At 42.8% G+C, this 19,642-nt stretch overlaps 1 protein-coding gene and 1 non-coding gene across 3 annotated transcripts in view; both read left to right on the top strand.

The window, feature by feature from the left end:
• Positions 1-19,642, top strand: part of LOC101173638 (5-hydroxytryptamine receptor 4) — a 180,681-nt gene that overhangs the window by 153,275 nt on the left and 7,764 nt on the right. The window contains exon 7 of one of the 2 annotated variants that reach the window (XM_011480564.3): positions 1,512-1,608. The exons of the other annotated variant lie outside the window; for it this stretch is intronic. Within the exon in view, the coding sequence (XP_011478866.1) occupies positions 1,512-1,575 (64 nt within the window). The 3' untranslated portion in view covers positions 1,576-1,608. The remainder of the gene's footprint in view (positions 1-1,511; positions 1,609-19,642) is intronic. 2 annotated transcript variants of the gene reach the window in all.
• Positions 6,505-6,599, top strand: mir458 (microRNA 458). The gene has a single exon (NR_107141.1). It is a non-coding gene; the product is annotated as a microRNA 458 (primary transcript).

The following is a 19,642-nucleotide window of genomic DNA, read 5'->3' as shown; positions in this document are numbered from 1 at the left end:
CACACTCTGAGATAGGCATGGGATGAGAGACGCAGGGAAACTTTAAAGTTATTTCTAAGATTTTTGTAATCGTCACTGTATTTCTACAACTAAATTCTGTATGTGTTTGAAGAAATATTTGTTTCTAAACAGAAAAATATTTATCCCTGCATCTTACATTTTTCTTTGAGCATTATGGAGGTTCTGGAACAAAAGAAATCAGAAAAAAAGTTGTTTTAATTTCCAAAATTTCATAGCATTTTCAAGATTAGTTTTAAAATGTGAAATTCTTTTTGGGCACAAACTTGTGACTCATCAAGCTTCTGTGCAAACACAGAAAAAAAAATCGGTTATGTGGCAAAAGCAACGAGCAAACATTCCCAAAACAGTGCAGACGTTAAATATCTGGACTTTCTCAACCTGAACTCCGGGGAAAAACAACGAACAGGCCAACAGACGTAGCTGTGGTGCATTTTGTCCAGACTTTCTGTTGGTTTGATGATGCGGTTCCACAGAACAGCTAGCCTTTGTTAGCTAAGACATTGAGCAGGATTTGATGTCCAAATATTCTGTATTTCAACAGCATCTTGATATCTACTAATACTACCGACCTAAACTAAGAACACTTTGAGAAAATCCTCAACAGCTCTGAGTTTGTTTGTTTTTCGTCTAAATGATTCAGTCGTGTTTTAATCCTGGAAACATGAAAGCTTTAGAGTTTGAGCCCCTCGACTCTGACTGAGCTCAAATATAAGCGCTAAAAAAACCTCTGGACAAACTAAAGGCAGTATGCATCACACAGGCTTCAAATAAGACCAACAAACAGATGTATTTACAGAGCTGTTACCTGATGTCTGTGTAAAGAAGAGGGGAAAGAGATCAGCCAAGCACGGGCCTCTCTATCACACATCTTCAAGCTTTTAAACCTCAACCGGGCACGATCAGCTGGTCTCCATCAACAGGTTTCAGGAAGCACCTACAAGGGCTCCAACCCACCAACTATGCAACTCAAAGGGCTTTGCTGGTTCAAATCCTTCGTGAATGTTGATGGGTTTGTCTCCAACACTTGTGGAGATGGAGGTTTTAAAGCTCAAGCCCCCTCATCCTGAAAAGGATCCTGCAGCAGTTCCATGAGCCTCAAATAGCTTCAAACAGACCGTTTGTGATCCAGTCTGTGAGCCTGAAAAGAATTCCTGCAGAAAACCCCGTCCCATGCCGACTCGGAGGTCCTCTCCTTCCTGCTGTCTGATGGGTTAAACTAACCTTGTTTTTCCTTCTTCTTTCCCTCCTGCCCTTTTGTTTCTACCTTCCCTCCAACATTTTGTCATTTTTCTTGCATGACACCATTTCCTCACGTTTAACCTTTTCTTTGTGTCATGTTTCACATTATTCACTCTGCCGTTTTGCTCATTTTTCCTTTTGTCCTTTTTGTCTTGGGTTATTTATTTTTTTACTTCCCCTTTTTGTGTCCTCGTCTTCACCCGCACTTCCACCTCCTTCCTTGTCGTCCCCTCTCCCTCCCGTCTCTCCAGCGGCTGCTCCTCCGCCTCCAAGCTGCTCCTCTGGTTCTGCAACACCAGACCAGTGCCCGTGTAGCTGCTGTTTTAGGGCCACCCCAGGTTCTGTCAAGTGAGTCCGCTGCCTCACACTCTCACCTCAACCCCCATGCACTTTGTCCTGCAGCAAACCCTCGTCTCTGTCACACTAACAGGTGTTCATCCCTATGCTTTGGTCCAGTGGTGACCCGGACACAATATAACCGAGGCGGAAGCAGTTCGATTCCCGCCAAAAATACTGTGCTGTTTTTTCCAATGCCCTTATGGTTAGGAGGGCGCCTCCATGAGGTCGACCGGAGGTGAAAAGATACTGTAGAAACATCTTGTGCATCCAGAGACTGGAGCAACGGGGTTTGTAGTTTCTGCTGTCCGCCCTCTGTGCCGGGAGGTTTGCATATCTCCCTAGGCACCTGCTCAGTAGAGCTGGATGATGCTTTGCTTTTTGCATAAAGGTGTTATTGGGATGCTCTGTGCCCTACGGTCCTGCCCACAGCCCAGAGGTCAATTTGTAATGAAATCTGCAGAAACTAGGTCCTAGTAAGACCATCATTAAATCGTCATTAAAAAGCTACTGGGAACGCTTTGAAGGCAGATCCATATATGGTTAGACTGGGTGTTTAGGGATATTAAAAGCTCCCAGAAAGCATTGCTGTATGTTCTTCAAAAGCATCCGTCCCTTTCTTTGGCGCTCAGAAACGCTGACGTGTCTCCTGAGGTTCCGATAAACGTGAAGGCAGAAGATTGACAGCCAGTTGAATCAGTCGAGTCAAAACAGATGAGAGGTCAGCTGCCTGGTCGATTAATTCCTGCCGCCCTCCACCCCCTCCCCCTGACCGTTTGACCTTGGGTGGTAGATACTGAACAAACAATACTGTTGATGGAAGTTTCCTCAGAGGAGCGTCGTAGAGAACAGAGCTGCACCTCTCCAGCTGAAGGGGATCGGACAGATGTCCGAGATACGACCCTGATCTGTGAGGCAAACCTGACAGGGTTTGTCCCAACCGGAGAGACGTCACGATACATCTGGGATAGACGGATGCAGGCGAACAGGACAAATATGATGAAAGGACACGGCAAACACTTTGTTTTTTAAAGGTGAACGTGGATCCCATTTAAGGTTGTGCATGTTTCCTGTAAGCCGGACGGAAACATTTAAGCGATAAATGACATCTTTCTACCTGAAAAATAGACTGCTAGCTTTACACCTCTCTCCGTTCATCTTTATTCTTTTTTTCTCTTGTTGCTTTAAATCCGGTTCTGCTTCCTCCTCTTCCTCACTTTTTCTCTGTTACATAAAGACACAGCTTTATGTTAACGGTTATAGAATAAAGAGATTAAAATCACTTAAACATACAGTTACACTCTAAAATAATAAGCTGCAATGGGTGGAATGTAGTATATATTTTTATTTTTAGAACAATTCTAGATGTTTTAAGTCTGTAAAACTCCTCACTACACACCTATCAGGAGGCAGAACACAAATAGAAAGTACCGGTTGGCTCCATTAAACCAAAATACTCGTATAGAGAAATAGAAATAGCCATTTTTGCTTTGATAACTTTTTCCAAAATGTCCTTGATAAGTTATTCAAGGTTTAAATTGACCAATCAGGTGCCTCAGTAAAAGTAGGTGGAGCCTGCTGGCCCCCACGTCCAGCATTCAAGACATTTGACAGATTTTTTGTGGCTTGGTTTCCAGTGGTAGGTGTGCGGCCTTCCAACAAGCCCACTCCTGATTGGCAAGGGGGGGTTACCATAGAAACATTGACTCAGACCAACTCAGACCAATTGATTGATTGGTGGGTTGGTTGGTTGGTTGATTGATTGATTGATTAATTGTTCGATTGATTGATTGATTGATTGATTGATTGATTGATTGATTGATTGATTGATTGATTGATTGATTGATTGATTGATTGATTGATTGATTGATTGATTGATTGATTGATTGATTGATTGCAAGTATTGTAGTCAAAGCAATAAAGAATTTACAAAGATTTACAAACTCATTACAGAACTGATGAAATACATAAAAAAACTCAAAATAAAACAAAGACACTTAAATCACATTTGCTTAATTAATTACAGTGATCATTAACTAAACTCCTGCGGAGCTTCATTTATTACTTGAAAAGGAGCGTGAAGAAGCGAGTTTATATAATCCCACCCCTACTAAGTTAATTAATTTTATAGTTTTTGTAGTTGCCCGGTGGAACTGTGGTTAGCGCTCTTGCTTCACAGCAAGAAGGCCCCTGGTTCAAGTCCCGGCTGGGGGCCCTGAACCAGAACATCAATGGGGGTCCTTTCTGTGTGGAGTTTGCATGTTCTCCCCGTGCATGCGCGGGTTCTCTCCGGGATCTCCGGCTTCCTCCCACCGTCCAAAAACATGCTTCATAGGTTAATTGGCAACTCTAAATTGTCCCTAGGTGTGAGAGTGAGAGTGAATGGATGTGTGATTGTGGACCTTCTACCCTGCGACAGACTGGCGACCTGTCCAAGGTGTCCCCCTGCCTTCGCCCATGAGTGGCTGGGATAGGCTCCAGCAGCCCCGTGAACCCGAAAGGGACAAAACGGAATAGAAAATGAATGAATGAATGAGTTTTTGTAGTCGAGTTCTGATGCGATAGATTCTTTTCAAGTTACAAAATCCAATGAATATTAATGATTGATTATCTTCAAAAAAACATTCATTCATGATTTCAGTAAATAGTATGGAATTGACTTCATGTGGTTGGATCTGGAAGTGAACCATTTTTGGATGACGCCACAAAAACAAGATAAGACTGTACAGTTTTAATCATAAAATGGGAACAAATTGTTAATATGGGAAATAATAAATTAAATGGGACATTTACAGAGAAATTTGCTGTCATTTTCATGTGCACGGCCTTAAAAAGGTTTAAACCCTATGGAACCCTGTGCAAGACTGCAAAAGATAAATGGCGTTAAAGCGAGAGAAAACTGTCAACAGCTTCAAAAGTATTCTGGAAAGGTATCCAGCAAAGAAAAGCCACGCACACCTACACACCTTTTGTCCTCCTGGAAATAAATTTATGTCTTTATTTTCAAATCGATGTTTTCATATCCGAAGTCCCTACGAAAGGCAGGCATGAGTCACATCTGGTTTGTCAGAGACAGAAATGGTCACTTTTGGGTCAGAAAGAGGCTCCACCTGACACGCACATCTACGACCATCTGCGACAAAGCAGAGGAGAAAGGTGCCACTTACATCACCATGGTAACCAGATCAATCTCTGCTCTGAGAGTAAACGATCGAAAACACTGTGCTACTTCTTAAGTTATTTGAGCAGATAAAACCTTTACTTGGTGCCCTCTGGAAGAATGAAGCCTTAACAATTAGTTTTATAAATTTAGCTTTATTTTACCCATAATAGTTTTACTGTGAGCAGAAGTTATAAAAAAAAAAAGCTGCAGTCAGACAAAAATAGATAAGTACACTTCAGCTGATGAGTGCTCAGAATACAGCCAAACAAATATCTGCTCCATCAGAACTTCGCTTTGTGAGACGAACAAAGACATGCAGACAATGAGAGGACGGCGAGGACGAGCCGTTTCCTCTCTGACACAGAAACATGTCCCATTGCAGACAGGAATCATTATCTGGAGATGCTCTCAGCCGTCACTGAGAAAACAGACAAGAAAACTCCTGCTGACACGGAAAAAAGAGATGAAGCTGATAGGTAAACATCAGAGGTTTCATGTTGATTTTTCTGCTCGTTGAATCGACTAATGAACAGAAAAAACAAAGAAAAAGAAATTGGACTTTGTGGATTGGATGAAGTGGAGATCAGAATGGACACAAACAGGAAGTGATGACAGAAGGAGACGCTGCTCAATATGAGTCACCTATAGTAGTGCATTGTATTCTGCATCCTGATTGGCTGTAGTCCACACTGTCAATCAATCTCCTCCGTAGCGTGCCGCCTTTACAGAATGAATACAGTCAGTTTGTCTGTCTGAGAAAAGAGGATAGAGTGTTTAGTGAGGAATCATCTAGAATTATTGAGGAAGATGAACAGTTTGCTTTAATTTCTTTTAATTTAATTTTATGTATGAGAATGACAAAAAAGATCTATCTATCTATGTTTCTATATCTGTATCTATATATCATGTTTTTCAACCTCTGGTTATTTTTAGAAGACAATTTCCATGAAGTAATAGGACAAACTATACGATTATTTCAGATGTTTAAAGTCCATCCTGCTTGAATCTTTTTCCGGTTACATAAACAAATCGTCTTCAGTGTTTTTCCTTTCAAGGTGATGCTAAATAATGAAGTTCTGGATTAAACTCATTGCAAACTAGCTGCATTCGGCGTGAAGGGGTTAAACACTAAATGGGGTAAAGTCTGAGAATCTGAGATGGAACCAGTTTTCCTACTTGCTTCTGTCACGTTTGACAGTCGTGGTCATCTGGGTGGAAGGACGCTGAGTCAGCGCTCATATCTGCCACCCTGGAGGGCATAATGCCTTCAGAGGAGCATTTGAAAGCGGAGCGACGGAGGGGAGTCATGAAGCAAAGGAGTAGGTCTTATGATCTTGTTTTCCTGCCTTTTATCTTGTCGCTGCTCAACTGAAATGACATCATTGCTCGGCGCCACTCGTGAGGGGCACCATCTCCGTACCAGTCTCACATTAAAGCTGAACTCTGACCTCTTAAATTCTCATCCTGTGATCCCTCACAAAGCAAAGTCACCATGAACTGAATTTCCTGTCTGCACCTATTTTCATCCATTCAAGTCAAAAAACATTAAGGAAGAAACTAATGCTCTTATTTTTTGAAATTTTCCTTGTTTTGCATCCTTTATGTTGCGTTTAGCTGCATTTCCATCATGCAGCAGCAAACCTGTAGAGGAAATTAAAGTCCGTAGATAGAATAAATTCATGAACCAAGTGTGATGAAGGACAACGCTGGACCCCAGACTAAAGGAGGACGCTCTGATGGACCCACTCCACCGGCTGCAGACTCCAGCGCCATTTTCAGAGCTATAAGTGTGAAGTGATGATAGCTCTTTCAATGGTACTGCAGTAAGCATTCACATGAGCATCCGCTCCACTGTGGATGGAGCCTTCATGGGGGCTGCAATCTTCAGACCCGGCCAACTTTTCCTCATCGACGATGTCTGATTCCCAGCATGACTTTGACTTCCTGTTTCAGTTTGAGAAAATTCTGCTCTACGTTCTGATTCTTCTTTCTGCCTTTAGAGGGCGCCACAGCCTCCAGACACGTTGACTTCCTGGTTGAAGCCCTTTAAAAGCTCTAAAGTAATAAGAAGAAGGCAGTCTGTTTTCACCTTTATGTCAAAGGATTTAACACTTCTAGAAAAAAATGAATGCTTACATTCGGATTTTAATTTCCATTTATGAACCTCAGAATTTTGTTTAAAGTTGACATTGTATACAAAAGGGGATTTTGATTGACATTTGGCTTTAGTTCTACTTCAGCCTTGATGGGTATAATGTCTTTTGAGACCAATAGGTCATGTGACCACCCAGTTTACCCCACAGCTTTGTTCCACCAATTCCTTCACAGCAGATTTAAGTGTCTCTGACCTTCATCAGATCATTCCGTTTTCTCTAGTTTTTCTATTGTTACTCCTTGTTATCACCGGTTACTTTCATCCCTTTTCCAGACCATTGCAGGTTTTGTTTACCACCTTTCCTCACATTTATCTCGTATTTTCCATTTTTGGAGCAATGACCTGTTCATTCTTTCCTCTGTGGGCATTTGTCCGTTTATATCTCCAACAATCATTTTTTAGCATTTCTTCAGAGTAAATATTTCATTTTTTAGAAGAGGACGAATTATTTGCAGTTTTTTTTTAGATGAGCGATGACGCTAAGAGACTTTCCAAACTTTCCTTTTCTCCTCAAAAATGGCAAAGAGCTTCAGTTTTGTGCCAAAAAGATCCCAGAGATTCAGCAGCAGAGCAGGCAGCTGCCATCATTTTCAGCAGGGACGATCAGGAGTCAGAATTCACGCTTTTCTGCTGCATTCAGAGGACAGACGTCTTTGACTTCATTTCTATCTGAAACCCAATCACGAGGCAGAAACATTCCTGTTTTTCTCTACATTTATTTGGTTTTTGGTGTAGAAGGAAGCGCCTTTGGGTCTGTCCTGGAGAACCAGGAAAAGCTCATCCATGCATTCAAAGAATAGATGAAGTCTGACTGAGATGGATGCTTTTCTGCAAAAACTGGGTCCTTGAAGCTCCAAACAAACAGAGCCGTGCTCCAAACAGAGCTACTTGTGTTCTTGTTAGGGGCAAAGTCGCGATGCTGATGTGGAAACACGTTCGTATCGCTGCTCATCCATGGCTTTAAAGACGAGCATCTCAGCACAGTGGATCCCCCAGAGGAGGTTTTATGACTCTGCTAAATCATTGCAGCGTTTTTCATCTTTACTGCCCTCTCGGGTTGGATGTTGTTATTGTTGCTGGTTATTGGAAAGAGATATACTGAGGCTCATATGTGAGGATGGTTGTTTTTGTTCAGTCTACAGGAAACATTTCATTAACGGAAAAGTTTTGTGAGTAAAAGTGAACGTTACAAACTGGATTAAATAAAAACAATCGACTGTGAGCTTGTTGAGGTGACGCACGCCGTTTGTAATCATCTTTGCATCCGTTTTGTCTCTATATTGGAAAAAAGTTTAGCTCTAGAGAGAACTTTAAGAACCGACATTAAGCTCTGAAAAAATGCCAGAGCGGAAGATCGACTGATCGACCCTACTGTCCAAAAACAGACAAATTGCTGGTAGAAGAAAATATTTTCTCTGTTGTTTTTGTCGTTTTTACATTTAAAGATGTCTGCTCTGTCTGCTTTTTGGCTGCTTTTAGGCCTGGGTGAAAAATCGATTGAATGAATAAATTTGAATTTTTTGTAAAGCGATTTCAAAAATAACTAAATCGAGTTTTTGTGTAATGGTGCATTTTTGGTTCCCCAAAGCTTCCGTAGCGTTAGTTTCACACGTCGGTATGGCAAGTGACAAACAACAACACCATAGCAACGGCATGGCTACCGGTGAGAGTGGGAAGTTTGTTCCCAAGGAAGGAATAAACTCATCTGTTGTTTGGAACTGGTTTGGGTTTACTGCCACAGACGTGGAGGAAGAGACCCCCCCCCCCCCCCCCACGCTGCAACATTAGCCTAAAGCCCATCGCAGTCAAAGGTAGCAGCACCACAAACCTATTCCAACACCTGGGGGGCAAACCTGTTATACTGTTTCCTTCACTCCGTAACATCAAACATGAACGCGCACCAACACTTGTGTACGCCCTCACACTCACTCTCGTGCGGCACGCGCTCATTCCTCCTACACACGCAGCGTGCTGACACACACATCACACAGTCACTCTACAACACCTATATAGTTAGTTCACTAGTTAGTTAGTAGTTACTGTAATTCGTGAATAAAGAATACTGTGTTGTAATTATTACTTGTACCGGTATTCATTTGCAACGCGGCCGCTGGAGGATTTTGTGTTCGGCGGTGGCTGCGCGCGGGGGGGGATGCGGTTGACCGCAACTCCTGCTGCTTCATCAGCACAGTGATCACAAATCCCACACCGTCACAGCTCTAGTTTATATCTTGTGGGACACAAAAAAAATGCGATTTCTCCAGTACCGATAGCAGAACCGTTGAGGTCAGATTTTACGGAGATTGCGGTCCTGAAGAATGTTGCCCCGGGTTCGTTCAGTGCCGCGGCTCGCTACCCATCCCTAGGAATGGGGTGGAGAACCATCAATCAAAATCTGAGATTTTATTTTTGGGCCATATAGCCCAGCCCTAGCTGCTCTGTCTGCTCTGTCTGCTTTGGGACTGCTCTGTCTTTTCTGACTGCTCTGCCCAGATAAAAAGGCAACAATTCTTTTATTCGCTCTCTGGAGCACCTTGTTTGACCACAGAAACAAAAAAATTGAAAATTTAGAATAAATCGCGAACATTAACCTGTTAATATTTTGATTTGCTTCTTCATCTTCTTAAGGCTTAAGGACTTTCTGGAACAGTTTTAAATTCTTGGTTTGTTTGTTCAGAATTTTCATACTAACCAACCCAAAAGCAGGCTTTGTCAAATTGTCTCCATTTAGTGACAGATTTTCATTTACTGTAATAAACATCACAGAGAATCAAGAGACAGCAAAGAATCTGTAAAATTGGGAAGTCACTAAATTATAACTTCACCCTGTCAGAGATGTGGGCGGGGTTTAACCCAAATCCAGCTGTTTTCCTAATTAGAGTACAGTTGGTCTACATGTTGCTTATTTAATTTTATGCATTTAAATATTAGTCATTCCCATTTTAGGAGCATATTTACGTGTATGAATTTATTGTGTTAAAGTGGTCTGTGCTTGTACGACCACTTTTAGTGATTTTAAACCAAATCTTTCAGTATTTTGAAAAGTTTTCTGTAAGCAGATCTACAACTGCATTGCTTCTGGTTCATCGTCATCGTTAACCTTTTAACAAACTCTGTTTAGTTTAGAAATATACTTTCAAAGCTTTTAACTATGTAAAGAGCCACTCGTGGCAATAAGCAATTTAAACATATCTATTTTATTTTTAGTGAGGCGGTTAAAGGGTTAAAAAAGGAATGAAGGAAAACTGGGACGAATGAACAAACTTACGTCAAATGTAATCTAACATTAGATTTTCTCAAGTTTATACTTCCTCATAGGAAAATAAATTGACACGCAAATTGGAATGCAGATTTCTTATCCTTTTATGTTGTTTAGAAAAAGGAAGTTTGTTTGATGCACCGCGGCTCGAGTTCCTGCGACTTCAGAGGACCTGCAGGGGTTTGTGTTTAAAGTCGGGGATTGTTTGGAGTCTTGGTGGCAGAAATCAAACGGTACATGTTGCCAAAAATAGAGCAGCTGCCAATGTGGGTGGCACCCCGCTGCGATTGAAGTAAATCTGCAGGAAGAAAGCCGCTTCGCCTGGGGTCCTGCACGCTGACGTGTCCGAGCTGCACAATGACAAACGCAAACAGAGAAAATGAGCTGTTTACTCCACTTCTGCACATTCCACTGTCCTGCTGACACCGAATCTTAAACTGCAACACAAAGATCTACTCTCTGAAGCCTCAGTCATTACTCCTCCTCTGTTTTTTAGGATAGCACGGGTGCAGCTACTCGCTATTTTTCCCTGCATTGCAGATGAAAATCGTTTTAACCCAAAACGAAGCTGCTGTCTAAGTAGGTGAAATGATGAGTAAGAAAACAATCCAATAAAAAACAAAACATTTTGGAAATAACAAACAAATGAATTCAGAAAAATGCTTATGAAAGCAAATTATGTCTTCAAAATGTTATTTAGGTCAAAGGCTTATGGGTAAAAACAACAGAAATGTTGGTGTGTCTCCTCTGGGTGTGTGGAAAGAACCAGAAGAGCTAAAAACAATGCGAAATAGGGAATATTTACTGCAGCGTGTCAAAGGGAGGCTCACAGGGAGATTACAGACCATGAAAATCTCATGTTCTAAACTTCTGACTGTCTCCATGAAAAAGACAAACTTTGGTTTTATTGTTTGTCATAAAAGCTGCAATTTGAAGACTTTTGTTCATTTATTTGTTAAACAAACAGATGGAAAATAAAATTACAGAATCATTTTATGTAAAAACACAGAAATCTTAAAGCTCCTAAATGATACAAAATCAACTTTTTGTCCTTTTAAATGTATTTTAATGTTCATCTCTCTATAAACAAGCCCAAAGCAGTATTTACACGTTTCTGAGTGTTCCTCTAAAACCTGCTCTCTGAACAACAGCTCCCCCCAACCCACCAAAATAAGCTAGTCCTCACATTGTGACATCACAAAGTGAGGAACCGCCCCTTCCAGGAAGAGGCTGCACTGCCAGCCCCGCCCCCAGGCTAACAGACACACCCACTTTCTCAGTGGAGCTAGTGGTGATCGGCTAAACTTTTTCATTTTCTGTGCACAGTGTGCACATCCGTCTTTGCAAAAGTTCTGTTGTTTGTTTTTGTGGATGAAACAGAGACACGCTGCCAAGGCCGACTCTAGGTTGACGTCAAGAAATGGGCGGCACCCTCAAGAAGGGAAAGGCGGAGCCTCAGAGCTCAAGTCGTATTACTTCTGGGTAGGAAAATGAGCTGCAAAAATAACAAATATTTCATTTTTCTAAATTTGTTCTTTAGTGTGTAAATGGTAAAAAATGAAAATGTAAAGCTAATTAAAATAAAACAGCAAATAATAAAGAAACGATGCTGAAGCACATGAATTTAAAGGCATAGCATTTGCTTAAATGTACTATTAGAACAATGTTAGTTTTAGTGTCTTTTTGGGGGGGGGTTCTGTCTGAATTCGGCTGTTTCTGTTTCGTTGTGCTTTGCTGCTTGTTAAGGTCGTAGTCCCAGCTGTCCTTACAGATGGATTCAAGCATTGGTGGAGGGAAAACGGTTAAACCTGCATGCAGCACGCATGAAATATCCAGGCTGTAGACCTCTTAATAATAAAATGTTTCTACGGAGAAACTGTGGGCGACAGGTCGTAGTGAACACATAAACGATGCGTACGGGTAAAGTAGGTGAGATGCAGGTGTGTCAAATGGATTTTTCATGTTTCCAACCCCCAAATCCTGCAAACTGCAGAAGGAGCCCATTATTGCTGATCTGTGTGTGCTCCTAGCTGCAGCCTGACATCCTGCAGGTGCATGTGGACATCCTGCAGGTGCATGTGGACATCCTGCAGGTGCATGTGGACATCCTGCAGGTGCATGTGGACATCCTGCAGGTGCATGTGGACATGCTGCAGGTGCATGTGGACATCCTGCAGGTGCATGTGGACATGCTGCAGGTGCATGTGGACATCCTGCAGGTGCATGTGGACATGCTGCAGGTGCATGTGGACATGCTGCAGGTGCATGTGGACATGCTGCAGGTGCATGTGGACATGCTGCAGGTGCATGTGGACATGCTGCAGGTGCATGTGGACATCCTGCAGGTGCATGTGGACATGCTGCAGGTGCATGTGGACATGCTGCAGGTGCATGTGGACATGCTGCAGGTGCATGTGGACATCCTGCAGGTGCATGTGGACATCCTGCAGGTGCATGTGGACATGCTGCAGGTGCATGTGGACATCCTGCAGGTGCATGTGGACATGCTGCAGGTCCATGTGGACATCCTGCAGGTGCATGTGGACATCCTGCAGGTGCATGTGGACATGCTGCAGGTGCATGTGGACATCCTGCAGGTGCATGTGGACATGCTGCAGGTGCATGTGGACATCCTGCAGGTGCATGTGGACATCCTGCAGGTGCATGTGGACATGCTGCAGGTGCATGTGGACTTGCTGCAGGTGCATGTGGACATCCTGCAGGTGCATGTGGACATCCTGCAGGTGCATGTGGACATGCTGCAGGTGCATGTGGATATCCTGCAGGTGCATGTGGACATGCTGCAGGTGCATGTGGACATGCTGCAGGTGCATGTGGACATCCTGCAGGTGCACTTGTACATCCTGCAGGTGCATGTGGACATCCTGCAGGTGCATGTGGACATCCTGCAGGTGCATGTGGACATCCTGCAGGTCCATGTGGACATCCTGCAGGTGCATGTGCACACCCCGTGCATGCAGCCATTGCGCCCAGTCAGTGAGGACGCCGTACGACCCCATCACCCGTACGTCATAAGTATGTGGGACTTTCATTAGCCTCATGAATACTTCATGATACGTTTACCACACACATGACAATGTTACTGTCCATGTTCATGACGTCCCTTGAGCTGGCCACTGCAAGACACACCTGTGCTCCACTTAAGATGCAGCCACTCCTCTCTATGACCCTCCACGGACCAGATAACCCAAAAACCTGCAGCACCGGTACAGGTCACCCCCCCCCCCCCCCCCCACACACACACACACACACACACACACACAGGTTCATGTGACTGAGGCATAAAGTGGGACTGCAACAGCAGTTTGTTGTTACAGGTTTTTCAGATTAAAAGTCATCAGAAGGCAGATAACCTCTCTGGAAGGAGAATACGGAAAAAAATCACGAAGAACTTTATAAATAAGAGTTTAAAGGTTTTACAGGAACAGACGCCGGACACGAACGGAAGAGCGTGAAAAACCGTAGCTGCATTTTCGCACATAAACAAACGCACATTATGGCGATTTCTTGTCATTGGGCTCATGTGAGCAATTATCTGAGGAATGTGGCTCTGCAGACCTCAGTCATGCAGAACAAATCTGGGCTCAGAGCGAGCGTGCAGCGATCTCATTCCTGAAGAGTCACCCAGACACCAGAAAAGCATGTCTTGATGCTGTGATGCTCCGGGCTCCCTGTGCATGTGCAGTCATCCTCACCCAGACGGTGGGGGGGTTTGTGCGCATCCCTGCAGATTGGTCCACACTCATCCATCCACTGCATGCTGCATCCATGCAGAAGCTTGGCGTAATGTTCTGGGACAAAGTGATCAGGAGGCCGGGGGGGGGGGGGGGGGGGGGGGGGGCATCCTCACAAAGCCTTTCTGACTGACCCAGAGTGAAGGGACTTTAACAGGCAGCTTCATTTGAACATCAGGTGTAAAGGTGACTCAATGCACTGTCAAAGTTTTTGTTCATTTTTATTTTTACCTCAATTTATCATAATCTGAACCTTGAAACAAACATTTACAGTCATTAGGAGAGGTTGCTGCCATTTTTATGCCAAATATTTGCATAATTTAGCACATTGAAGCACATTTGATCTCGTCTGTAAAATTTGTGTCGCTCTTTATTCTTGTGTAAGTAATGCTGACTCAACCCGTTGAAAACGGGCTTTTTGGCGTTTTTGACATGCTTTTTGTGGCATTTTCCTTGCGATGGAAGACACATATAAAGATAATTAAGGTCAAAGCTGCATTTGGAGAGCGTGTAAACAGATGGATGATGTAAAAGGGGGCGTGGTTACTCAGCATCAACAGCATCTCACAACCACAATTCAGGGGTGATTTTTTTAATGAACTCCTTTCGCTCTGCAGAAACTTTGTCCTAGAAAACGACACTGTTGTGTTTTGGTTTTTATTTTGTCTAAAAAACATCATTATAATTGAAAAAAAAACACTGGGAACACTTTGAAAACCGATAAAAAGCTGATCTGACATCATAAAAAAGCATATTTAGGAAACTTTTATTGGGAGCAGATTAGCGCCAATAAGATTACAAGATACCAGCGTTTGATATTTACATTTGATTCTGAGCTTTCAGTGAAAGATGGTGCCTGCAGGGATTGACCACAAACATGGAGTTGGGTTAGGTCAACCAAAGTTCAATAAAAACCATTTTAAAAAATCCAAACTGAAGTGAAAACTGGTTTTAGGAGCAGAGATTTTTTCCTGTTTAGCATCTTCTGAAACTTTTGGTTTTAAGGTTTTAGGAGAGCTGATTCAGAGAGACGTCAGTGAGCAGAAAAGTTAGAAAATTCCAGACTAAACTGACATCCCTTTGAAAATGCGAGGCTGCATCATGTGAAATGTTCTGCTGTTTTTGAATCTACTTCATAAAAACTGTCTGTGCTGCAGCCAAAAGAATCCTGAAAATGACAGATGTGCTCAACACACTTTTGGTAAAACATCAAGGACCCATAAAATATGTTTTTTTGGATCACTGAAAGTGCCATCCCAGAGCTTTTGTGTTTGTTGTTTTTAATTAACATGGTCTACCATGTGAAACGGTCTTTGGGATTGAAACCGCCGCGCGTGTGCGTCCGTTTGCGTGACCACGGGAGCGTGCTTCCGGCTTGCGTCATCTTCACTGATCGGGGAGACGCTCCCTCTGTTAGTCACCGTTTCATTTCTGTTTTCACTGGGGGGAAAAAACGTAAAGACGCAGGGAAAAATGCAGACAAAATATGACTTCCTGACGTCCAAAAGCTCAACGTGGACCAAAGAAATGAAGTCAGAACCAGAAGCTTCCTGCACTGAACCCGTCTGATCAAACTGTTGCAAAATGTATCCGAGTTCTGTATTGAAAAATCTAAAAATACCAGTAATTAGTCACTGTAGGTTGAAAGAGGTTGTTTAAAATACTCTGTTTCCGTGTCTTTGTCCTGTCTCCGGTCTTTGCGGTTACAGTGAAGTTGTTTAGCTGAAATTCAAATGAATTCATTTCATATTTTTAGATTTCCTTAATCTCCATCAGAATGCAGAATTCCTCCACAAAAGACTTTTCACAGTTTCCTTCCTGTGTGAATCAATATATACATAAATTAAACGCTCCACTAGTGATAAAAATGATTTTAACTCTAACCTTTACGTTCATGTTGTTTATTTAAGATCAAATAAGACTCCGTCTCTGTAAAACCATCTCAAGACAGAAAAACTGGAATTCTTGCAGAAAAAACCATCATTCAGAGAGATGACCCTTTAAAGTGAAGCCTCTTTAGAAAAGACAGAGGAAAACATGATAATATAGAAGCCTGAGCTCTTGATAGAACTTCTATGGGATTGTGTCGGTAAAGGTGCGGTGCGTGGACTGGAGATGTGTGTTTCGTGGTTGTGGGATGAAAAAAATGATTATTTTTAGAGATTTTTTTCTCTTCTGCTGGTTATACAGAGTATTATGTATCTATCATTCTTTATGTTTTATGGTTACCTTTAACCCTTGTGCTATCCTAGGCACTTTAACATTGGGAGGTGGGTCATCTAGTACGTTAAACCTTTTTTCTTCAATGATTTATGATCTTCACATGGATTACATGAAATCTTTCCACCTTTATCCACCTTTGTCATGGTAGGGAGAACACGTCAATGGAAGGGGGGGTCATCTAAGATAGCATAAGGGTTAACCTCTCATGTCAGAGTCTTCTGTCAACTTTTCATGAGTTTTTTGCCCTTTGAATGCAGACTGATTGCATTATTTATGACTTTTTTCATTGTATTGAAGAGTTTTTGTTTTAATCGTGTTCAGAGTTGATTGAAAAGGAATGATGAACTGATTCGATTTATGGCAGATGGTCACCAGGGAGTGATTGTAGTCCCCATGTGAGTAAAGGATTTGGCTCTAAGGAAAAAACAGAAGAGATCCCAGCACTGAACCCTGAGGTACACCTGTTGAGACCTTTAAGAAGAGTCGAGAGGTACACGATGCTGATTCATTTTCATGTTAGTCTAGAGAAATCTCTTTTTTTCCCTCTCTTTTGTAAGGTAACATTTTAAAGGAAAAGTGTCTGTAATCACCTGAAGCTTTAATATAAATGTACCTTTTTGGGTGGTGTTCACACGGCATTGGTAAAGTTCTAGATCTTCCATCTCGCTTCATTCTTCATGAATCCAACTGGCTGCTGAGGAATAAAGACAGACTCTGTCCTCTGCAGAAAGGATGGTAGGCGGAACCCAAACACTAAAGGAAACGCAGTGCCCATCTTTCTTTAGTCGGCCTTTGACTCTTCCACTTCTGCTGTCTGCAGCAGATCCATTTCAGATAGTGTTGTTTTCTCAGAGAGCCTCATCCGTCTCGCCCAGCTCGTTTGATCATCTGACGATCAGATTGAAGCCACGAACAAAACCGAAAAAAGGAAGGAGAAACTGCGGAAGGAGCCTGAAAATTCCTTCATTCTGATAGAAGTCCCCACCTCAAACCTGGGACTGGAGTTACAGTCACACTTTGGGTTGAAACGGGTGCCTTTTCTGGATTTTGTGGTTCAGCGGGGATGTTAGGTGGATTTTGTCAATCATCAGTAGAACACTTCTACAAACTTGACATCAAAGTCCCACTCTGCGGTCTTTTCATTATGTTTATAGGCAAAATCTAAAAAGCTGTGTCGTCTTCTAGGACGTAGTTTCTGCAGAGTGGCAGGACTTGTCATTATGGTGAGTCAGAATCAAGCTCAACTACATGGAGTAAAGCTGGTGAACTCATAGAACCGCCACGGAAGTCTAAGGAAACTGAGTGTGACCTGCAGCTCACACCAAAGCTGCAGCTGCATCGTCACGTTTAGACACCAGAGGTTTGTTGTCCTCACACCATAGAGTCAGTCAACCTTCAATTAGGGCGGAGTTCTTTTCTTTTCGCATCTATGCATCGACCCCTCCAGCCTACAGCCGGCGAAACACAGAAAATCGTAATCTTTTGACTGGATTTGCTCACAAATGTTAAAGTGCGACCATCAGTTCAGGATGAGTCTTCATGGGCGTGTTCAGGTAAATGTTGGGGGGGGCGGATGTCACAAAAAGGTGGTTCCAATCCGTGAATGCAGTGGGTCATGTGACCACAGTGTCTCCATCTCTAAGGTTTTATTTTGGTAAAAGTTTGTTAAATCCTCATTTTGAAAAGTATAACTTCTTCAACTTCTCATAAAACGTGGAGACCCACCTTAATGAGATGCTTTTAAGTTACATTCAGCAGAGGGCAGAGAGAACACGAATGTCCTTTTTAGATCTACAACCGCGTCAGAACTATGTGTAACTTACATAACCTTAAGAAAACCACATCAATGGTACGTTCCATTTTCTTGCACATTCTCTTAATTTTTTGTGTGTGTGTTTGTGTTATGCCTTATGGAAGAGGCTCTGCAAATAACTTAATTGATTCATTATTAAAATTACCTTTTAGTCTTTACTGAATGAGTAAAAATGATCATTTTAATGCTTTCAGGCTGGTTTTGATCAACGTTTTTGTCGTGATCGTCTCCAGAAACTTCCCATCGGAGCTTCATCCCTTTGCTCTGCTGACATGAGAGGTAGCTCTGCGTGAACATGAGCTGCACGGCTGCATTCCTCCTTTATTTCTCTGCGGCTCCTCTCAGTTTACCAGCGGCAGATTACTTTCCTCAGCCTCTGCTCAAATTCTCCCGACTTCCTCTAATTCCTTCTGACACACCTTCAGACGCTCCCAACAGGAGAGGGAAAATGTTAATCCCCGTCTAGTCCGGTCTGCTGAATCCTGCAGCAAAACTGATGTCAGCAAAGCTCTGCAAACTTTCTGTCCCTACTTTAAAGTTTGTTGAGTCAACATTTGGCCTCCACAAGATCATTTTTAGACCCTTTACTCCCCGAGGAGCTTCTTCTTTTCTTCAGTGGAAGTTTATGAGCCTTGGAAATGTGCAGATTTCTGACCTCTGCAGGACACGCAACGCTTCTGCTTTGTTTCTGGTCAAAGTGAAACAACACTGCAAGGTTTTCCATAAACGTCTCCAAAAGGCACAGCGCCCCCCGCAGTCAGACAGCGGAGTTTCCTTTTGGAACCGCTTTGAAACGGTGAATTATTTCCTCGTATTTTCCTGCTGCTCGTCCTTATCTGCTCTCCTTCATCACCTTCATCAGCGTCACAGCGGGGAGCGAGGAGCTCCGATTGCTTCTCACAACGCAGCACTTCTGTCAGCCTGATGGGAACACAAGAGGCTCTGCAGGTCAGAGCCTCTTGCAGGGTTATCCCGGCAGCTCTCTCCACGCCGCTTTCCTTTCCCATCAGACGTCTCCGGAACTGGAAGCAGCAAACGGTAGAACTTTGGCGAGACAAAAACTCCAGAGAACCAGGTCTTTTCTCATTTGCATTCGGTTGGTTTTTGGTTTGACTCATCAGTCTTTTGATCCCCATCATCTTTTTCCAGACGATTGTATCCGAGGCAGAGCTGGCAAAGAGTATTTCTGTCTTACACTCATGGAGTCTCTTCGTTTGTTTCAATCAGAACTTAAACTTCCTGTCCTGCAGCAGCATCCGTCCTGCACCGAACGACCACATTGTTTTTCACCATTCTGCTTCCCTCCTGTCCCTTTGAGCAAAACTTTCACCAAATGTCATCATACTTAATACCAGGCAGCATGGTGAACGACCCCCCCCCCCTAAAATGATGACATCACTGTGGGTGAAACTATAGAGAAAAAAATGAATGGGGCCCCTAATCTATTATGGGGCTCGAAAACCTATTTCAAATTGCCCCACGTGTCGGGGATGTCAAGAGAAAGTTTTGAAGTTATTATGGGATGGCTAGAGGACACACAGCTTTCTGGCCACTTTGTGGCAAAGTCTGGAATTTGGCCATTTTCACATTTTTTATACACAAAATGGGGGAAATTGTAGTAGGTTTAGGGGATGTCATCTGGACTTGGTTATTAAAGTTAGAAGACGTTTCACCTCTC

The sequence above is a fragment of the Oryzias latipes genome, chromosome 10 (genome assembly GCF_002234675.1).
Source record: "Oryzias latipes chromosome 10, ASM223467v1".
Classification (NCBI taxonomy): Eukaryota; Metazoa; Chordata; class Actinopteri; order Beloniformes; family Adrianichthyidae; genus Oryzias; species Oryzias latipes.
This window is presented reverse-complemented; position numbering and strand designations above follow the sequence as displayed.